Source organism: Fukomys damarensis, unplaced genomic scaffold, assembly GCF_012274545.1.
Source record: "Fukomys damarensis isolate Sample0158 unplaced genomic scaffold, DMR_v1.0_HiC HiC_scaffold_24, whole genome shotgun sequence".
NCBI classification, from domain to species: domain Eukaryota; kingdom Metazoa; phylum Chordata; class Mammalia; order Rodentia; family Bathyergidae; genus Fukomys; species Fukomys damarensis.
The window spans coordinates 67,154,999-67,163,254 of record NW_022900936.1 but is presented as its reverse complement, the minus strand read 5'-3'; the positions used below and the strand labels follow the sequence as shown (position 1 = coordinate 67,163,254).

The 8,256-nt window shown below is 42.3% G+C and overlaps 1 protein-coding gene across 1 annotated transcript; it reads right to left on the bottom strand.

The window, feature by feature from the left end:
* Positions 1–7,347: 7,347 nt before the first annotated feature.
* Positions 7,348–7,697, bottom strand: LOC104857984 (non-histone chromosomal protein HMG-17-like). Its single transcript, XM_010618069.3, has one exon. It carries the CDS (start codon positions 7,668–7,670, stop codon positions 7,362–7,364), a length of 309 nt encoding a protein of 102 aa, XP_010616371.3. The 5' UTR covers positions 7,671–7,697; the 3' UTR covers positions 7,348–7,361.
* Between the last annotated feature and the right edge of the window lie 559 nt (positions 7,698–8,256).

The window sequence follows — 8,256 nt, the reverse complement described above, 5'->3', positions numbered from 1 at the left end:
GACTCCAAATCCTCCTGTGCTCATAGATGAGGCTTTTGGGAGCTGACTAGATCCTAGGTGTGTGATACTGGATCAGTCCACTGATGGATTTACAGCCGGTTATGACATTGGGGGTGAAGCCTGGTGGGAAGGGGTGGGTCAATGTGGGCGTGGCCTGGAAGGGTGTATCTCCTTCCTCCTCCCTTGGTCGCTTGCTGCTTTCTGCCTTCCCTAACATGGACTATTTCTCTTCTGCCATGCCTCCCTGCCTTGGAGCCACCCAACTATGAATAGAAACTTCTACAAACTGTAAGCCAAAATTAACCTTTCCTCCGTTTTTTTTTTGTTGTTGTTGTTGTTTTGTTTTGTTTTATTTTGTTTTGCTACCTTGATCAAACTTGGGACCTTGCATTTATGAGGCAGGTGGCAGAACCACTGAGCTAAATCCCAGGGCCAACCTTTCCTCCTTTAACTTATGGATGTTGGGTATTTTGTCCCAGCACCAAGAAAGTATTTAAGATAGTACCCAATCAGTTATTTTTCTATTGTCTGTCTCCCTGTCCTTGCCTTAAGGGAAAGTGACTGAAAAAAAAAAAAAAACACTTTTTATTAACGTTTCTGCTTTCTTTAGTCCTTTTCTGTCTATAAAACCAACATTCTCGGCTCAGCTCATTGGAATATTTATTCTACTTTATGGAAGGAAGTGTTGTCCAATTACAGAACTGAAAGTACAACCAATTGAGATCTATAAACAGTTGTAATTTTGTCCTTTACAACAATAGACCAGTTCCATAAACTTTTGGGATAGACTGTTGCTTAATTTTAAGTTTCAAATTTTTCTACTCTTCAAGTATCTACAGGAGGAATGTTTCAAAAAGCAAGGTGATTTCAACCACAGAACTAGCAAAGGAGTCAAACTGGACATCTTCCCCATCTCCTCTAGCTCATGTAGCCAGATGACAGTGCCTCTGCAACCCTGGTTAAAAAAAAAAAAAAAAATTTTTTTTTTTTAGAGCCGGGGATTTAGCTCAGTGGTTCTGCTGCCTGCCTCACAAGTACAAGGTTCAGAGTTCGATTCCTGGTACCAAAGAATAAATAAACACATAAAAAATAATTTTTAAAAAAAAATCTGGGGAGGCTGTGGACTGGGAAAGGAGGCAGGGCAGCTCCAAAAACCCAGGAGTCACTCCAGCCCTTTTCCTCTGCCCAACTGTCAAGACATCTTCCTGCCAGTCAGGTTCAGCTACTAAATCTGTAGAACCCAGTACAAAATGAAGATATGGGACCCCTTGTTTAAGAAAAATGTTATTATGAATTTCAAGTCAGGTCTAGTGGCACACAAAAGTAATCCCAACTACTCAGGAGGCTGAAGCAGATGTTCTAAATTCAAGGATAGCTTAGTAAGACCTTGTCTCAAAATAAAAACTAAAATAAAAATTAAAAAGACTGGGATATGGCTCGGTTCTCCCTGGGTTCGACCTCCAGTAACTACAGAAAAGAAGAGAAGAGAAGAGAGGACAGGGAGGGGAGGGGATAAAAGGAGGTGAGGGAGAGGAAGAGGGTGGGAGGGAAGGAGAGAGAGACTGACTTCAAGACAACAGCAGCAGCAGGGCCTGGGATTTAGCTCAGTGGTTCCAGCGTCTGCCTCGCAAGCACAAGGACGATCCCTGGTACCAACACAAAAGCAGCCTGTAATCCCAGCACTCGGGAGGCTGAGGCTGGAGGGAGGCTGAGGCAGGAGGATCGCTGTGAGTTCCAGGTCAGTCTCAACTACATTGTGAGACCCTGTCTCAAAGAAACAAACAAGACAACAGCAGCAGAACATAATTTAGCAATAGGTCCCCTAAATTCAAGCTGAGCAGCTATCCAGGCTGCCTGCACTATTATCCAAGGCCAGCTCAGCTGCAGGTAGTTCCCACACAGGCAAAGGGCTGAAGGACTTTTCTTAGAAACTGGGAAGTCCATAGAAATAATCCACATATACTTTTGTATGGGAATTTATCTGTAAAATGGTCTTGTTTGCATCAAATTGTCAGTGTAGGTGTTTTATGTATTTGAGGGTGATTTTTGTGCACACACACAAAAAAAGATTATTTAGAGACTATTTGGGCTGAGCTCAAACTTTCAATCCTCCTGCCTCAGCCTCCCAGAGTGCTAGAATTAGGGCATAACCATTCATTTTATTCTTTTTAATTAAAAACTTTACCTATATAGGGCCGGGTATTTAGCTCAGTGGTGCTGCTGCCTGCCTTGCAAGCACAAGGTCCCAAGTTCGAACCCCAGTACCAAAAAAATAAATAAATAAAAATAAAAATTTTACCTATTCCAAATTTTTTAAAAAACTACTTCCTTAAATTTTTAAATTCATTTCCCAGATATGATATGGTGTAGGCCTCTAATATCTAATTTCCTTAAATATTTTACAACTCCATTCATAAGTGTAATGAAAACTATTCATTTTAAATTCTTCAGTTGTCTCACAACAAAACTTTTTAAGAAAAGCCCTTTGCAAATACTTTCTTAGATAAAATGTCTCAGATAAATTTATAAATATGGTAGGACTTAATTTGTCTTAAATGATCCAATATTGTTGTAAATTTAGTAAGAGTTAAGCCCTGATTAGAGTGTAATCTAAACAATTATACAATTTACATTTGGATCTGGAATAGCAAGCTGAATTTCTTAATATTACTAAAATAAGAATTGATTAACAGTGAACACCATACATTCAATTTACTTCAATATGTTACTAAATTCTAAATCCCATAAAGTCAGAACATGAGCCCATCCGGAGGGACACAGCCTTCTCCAGGAGGGGAACATTAATACCTTCTCTGCTGCTAAGTCTGCTCTTTACACTCAGACTCCACCCAGGCATGAGTCCTGAGGGTGTAAGTAAAGACACCCTGGTCACATTTCTCGTGATGCCGACTCTCCGGCTAAGTTTCAGTCACTCCCTGGTTGCTGAGATACAATCGATGCTTGACACTTACAGTTTAAAGAAGGAGATCTTTGTTTTGACTCACAGTTTCAGATGTTTCAATCCATGATGAGCAGACTCCAAGGCAGAAACGGCAGGGTGGAAGGGACTTGCGAGGATGAAAACTGCTCAGTTCCTGGCAGCCGGAAAGAGCAGGGAGCAGGGAGGAAGGGCAAGCCCAGGAAAGAGACAGTACACTCTTCCTGACCAAGGGCCAATGAAATGAAAAATCAAGACACAAGTTAAAATCTGAGGGACCAGGGGCTCATGTCTCCCTTCAACATGGAGCCCCAAATGCCTGCCACACGTTGGCTTTATTCGCTCAGACATGATGGGCACAAGCAATGAGAGTATCATAGGACTCATCTGTCTCCCACCCTCCATGGAACTTCCTGGGTAAACAACTTCACCTCAGGTGTTTTTATTTTTCCCTGCAGTGTGTTAGCACGCTTACACGCACTCTTTCTCCTCAGGGCTCGAGGAGGAGGCCAATTAGGTTCATTCTTCCCATCTGACCTCCACAGTGTACTGTGCCATTGAGTGTAAGATGAGTACATTCAGACTTTGATATCTGTGGGAATCCTAGAGCCAGTTCCCAGATACCTAGCGATGACTGTACTTCCAAGATTTAGCTAAACTAGCAAAAACGAAACAAAAACACACGTCACTGATATCTACCCTCAACAGAACATAGAAAAAGAAGGATCATAGTTTTGGGTCCAGTTAAAAACAAAATTTTAATCACAAAAACTACTGCCCTCATTGGTGAAAAAATAAAATACATGTAAACAAAAAGACCATTTTTAAATGACTGATTCTCTTACCCAGTCAAAAATAAACACTATTAATAAACTGATAGACTCCCATGTATTTTTTCTGCAGATCCATACTTACACATAACTGTTACAAAAATGAGATCTCACCGTATGTCATGTTCATCCTCCTTTTGCTTAATGTATTCTAAACAAGTTGTACGTCAAATACACCTTTTTGAACTTAGAGAAAACTTGATTCATGTATAATTATTATCAAGAGATGTTTCCCCCAAAGCTTAAGTCTCTGGTCAAAAGCATTTACGAGCAATTCAGAATGTTTGTATCAGGAGACACTGCACAACAGTAATACTTAAACATGGTTTCCTCCCTTGAGGGAGACCCAGGATACTAAAAATAAAGCACTGCCCTTTGCCCTCCCTTTCTGGAGACTTGCCCCCATTCCAGAATAAAGCTAAGGATAAGAGGATCCCAAATTCCATACACAGTAAGAGTTTCCCAATTCCTCTCCTGTAACTCACCATGAAGTATGCAGGCGTCCCTGTGTGGATGGGGTTAGGAACCAACACCAAATTCTCTGGCCACTGTGCTTCTGCTACAAAAAATGCTGTTCTTGTTTCTGACTCAGAGAATGCCCTTCCTCTCCTCTCTCTCTCTGTTATGGTTTCTGTCTAGATGTCCTCCCAAAGCTTCCTATGGTCATAGGTGGGGCTTTTTCAGAGGTGGCTGCATTTAGAGTGTGTGACACTGGGATTGATTCATGGTGCAATGCTAGGATCAAGGTGCTAGGATTAAAGGTGTGAGTGCTACCCACCCTAAGTAGCCTGGATAAACTATAAAGGATAGAAAGAGCTGTGGTTGCCCCTTGCTTGTTTTGCTACCTTCTGCCTGCTATGAACTGTTTCTCCTCTGCCATGCCACACTACTTGGAGCTACCCAACTATGAACCAAAACCTGTACAAACTGTGAGCTAAATAAACCTTTCTCCTCCCTTAACTTGTGGGTGTTGGTACTTTGTCTCAGCAATGAGTAAAGTAACTGAGACACTCTATATCTGATATAAGCTTTTATTTTCATGTTAGTCAGTCTTAGTGTGTCCCAGTCCATTTTCTGTTGCTGTAAGAGAATATCTAAGACAAGGAAACTTATAAAGGAGAGCTGTTTATGTGGCTCAAAGTCCAGGAGGCAGGAAGCAGGGAGTACAATGCTGGCATCTGCTGGGTGTCCAGTAAAGGGCTTCATGCTACGTCTCAGAATTATGAAAACATGGCAGGGGAAATAGGTGCTTGTGGAAGAGAGACAGCAGTACCGGGATTACTTTAGAGCAAGTCGTTTTCATGAGGAAGACATAATCTCTCTATGTGACCTAATCACCTCATAAAAGCCCACCTCTCAATACTGCCACAATGGCAATCAAATGTCAACATGAATGTCAGAGGGAACAGCCATACTCAAACAAAACAAAGGACTAGTTAACTGTTATTGCTTCTCTTCCCTCCACAATGTTACATGATGGAGAAACCAGGTCACCAGCCAGATGGGAATCCAGGTGTCAGACATACTCATGTTTGGTCAGTCTTCAGAAACTACCATGGTGGGTGTCACACATTGGTCAGGTGGAACATGATAGGGTCTCTTCCTAGCTTACTGAATGAAAACATCTGCAGAGACGATGGCGCAGGGATGATGAGAATTCCACTCCCTCTCCATAGTCAATCACAGGCAGAGGAACTAGACAAGAGATGGTGAACTGCAAGGCAGAAGAAAAGCACAGCCTGGCTGCCTTTCACTTTGGTGATTCTGTCACCATCCCTGTCTCCAAGTAAAGACACAGTCCAACAAGTTTCACAGATCCTAACTGATCATATTACTTTTTCCTCTTGCCCATGGATAGTCAGAGGCCAAATACACTATTTTTTCTGATATTCCCTATGGCAGGCATTTTTAAAAATACTTGTTCTTGCAGTAGCTACTTGGCTCCCAAATAGTTTCCTATTTGGAGAGACTTCCAATAAAGAATGTGGTAGGGTCAGGGATTTAGCTCAATGGTTCCACTGTCTGCCTCAAAAGCACAAGGTCCTGAGTTCGATCCCCAGTACCAAAACAAACAAAAAGAGCGTGACAAATAGCCCCTTTCCTGGCTCCCTCCTGCCCTGCACTTGGGTGTGAGTCCTTTCCATCCAATCCTCCTACCTAAAACCTTGACCCTGGCATCCCCTTGAAAAGCACATGGCAATTTAGAATGTATCTGGAGGTGGCAGAGGAAGTAGTAAGGACAGCATCCAGTGTCCAGTGGTGGCTGTGCCAGTGACAGAAGCTGTTGGATATAACCACATTCTTCCCTTGTATTGATTTGGTCCATTTCTGGGTGCCTAATTTCCCATGGCTCCTGTCCATGTTTCAAACTTCATTCTTCAGCTCTTCCACCAATTTTGTGAGCTACCAAGTGTCCTTTCCATAAAGTCTTTTTCTCTGTAACTAGAGTTAGTCTCCATTGTTTTGGAACATGGAAATTGAATTAGTACATCACATCCTTCATGCAGAAATTGCTGTGATGACGAAAAGGATGAGAAAGAGGGTTACCCACCACTTCTAGTCCAGGAGTATCCACCATCCTGACTTTTGCGATAAACATTTCACAGCTTTCTCTGTAGGCTAACCACCAATATACAGTATGCAGTCAAGAGAGTAAGCATCATATGATACAAATATGGCCCTGTCCATCAACAGGACCACCCACTTTGGGAGGCTGCAAGTTCAACTTCTGCCTCAGCAACTTAGATCCTGTCTCGAATTTTTAAAAGAGAGAAAAAGAGATGGAGATGAGGCTCAGAGCAAAGGCCTTGGGTTAAATAAATAAGTAAATATCTGCCAATGACCCTAGTCCCTAACATTTTTATTATCATCAGATTAACTATACAATAGCTTCCTAGATGATAATCCTGAAGCAGACCATGTTATTCTCCTACTTTCAGGATTTTAAAAAAATTTTTATTTTTAGTCAGTCTTGCTATGTAGCCCAGGCTGGCCTCAGACTTGCAGTTCTACTGCCTCAGCCTCCCGGGTGCTAGGATTACAGGTGTGTACCACCATGCCTGACTTTTACTTTTTTTTTTTCCAAGCCAAACTGTATCCAGCTTTATTAAAGATACTTTTCATAAACAATCATGGTATTTCAGGCAGGACATGGGCACACAATCGTTAACAGTATACAACAACTTTCAAACTCCCTTCTTGGATGGACTACCAAAAATCAGAAAGCCACTATAAAATCCAATGAAGTCTTCATTTGATGCTCTGAGTAGGGAGAGTTTAGAGTGAGGGCTGACACTTCACATTTAGCCTGTTGTTTAACAACTTTTCACAAGTTGTGCCAAGGTGGCCACGGGGGTCAACATCAGGGAATCCCTCTTCCTGGGAGCCAAGGGAAAGTCTCTCAAAACTAGTAGGGAAAGGTGCTTTCCCCACATCAGTCCAGCTTTGGAGACGTTGTACTAGTTACATACGCTCCTTCCCCAAAACAACAATGAAGTGTTCTGTGTGCTGACAACACAGCTTAAAAAAAAAAGTAAAACAAAATTCTGCATTTTTATAAAACTTGACAAAAAATAGTATTTCAAACTGTACAGTCACCAGAAGTACACAGTGATCAAAAATGCACACACTTCACTTGGCATCTCCAGCACCTTCAGCTTTTTGTGCCTGGTCTGTTTGGCATCTCCGTTTTCTGCAGGGTTATTCCCATCCTTGCCAGCATCAGCTTTTCCCTTTTTCCCCTTGGGTACCTTCTCTCCCTTCTTTGCAGGGGCCTTTTTAGGCTTGGGCTCTGGCTTTGGAGGAGCTGGTTTAGCAGACAACCTTGCAGATCTTCTCTGTGGTTCAACCTCCACCTTGGCTTTATCACCTTTAGCATCCCCTTCAGCCTTTCTCCTGGGCATGGTGGTGACGCGGGCGGGACGCAGGCGCTGGACACGAGCTTTGGTCGGTGGGGGGGGTCGTTCTCAACTCTTCTTCACACTGCTCCTACTTTCTTTTTGAGACAGGGTTGCACTCTGTAGTACAAGATGGCTTTGAACTCACTATACAGCCCAGATTGACCTTGAACTCATGGTGATCCTCCTGGTTCAGCCTCCTGAGTGCTGGATTACAGGTGTGTGCCACCATGCCTGGCCTGGATTTTATTTTTAATTTATTATATAACACTTTTGTATATTTCACATATAACATATACATATAAATAAAGTATATGTAAGTTATTAACATAAAAATAAAACTGTGACCCCCACGCCTACCTTAAGAACATCACCAAGAGCCAGGTGTGGTGGCGCTCACCTGTAATCCCAGCACTTGGGAGGCTGAGGCAGGAGGATTGCTGTGAGTTTGAGACCAGCCTGGGCTACATAGTGAGTTCAGGTTAGTCTCAACTACATAGTGAGACCGTGTGTCAAAAAACCAAAAAAAAAAGAACATCACCAAGAATGGTGAACGTGCTTTTCCTGTATGTCCCACTTCTGCCTCTCTACA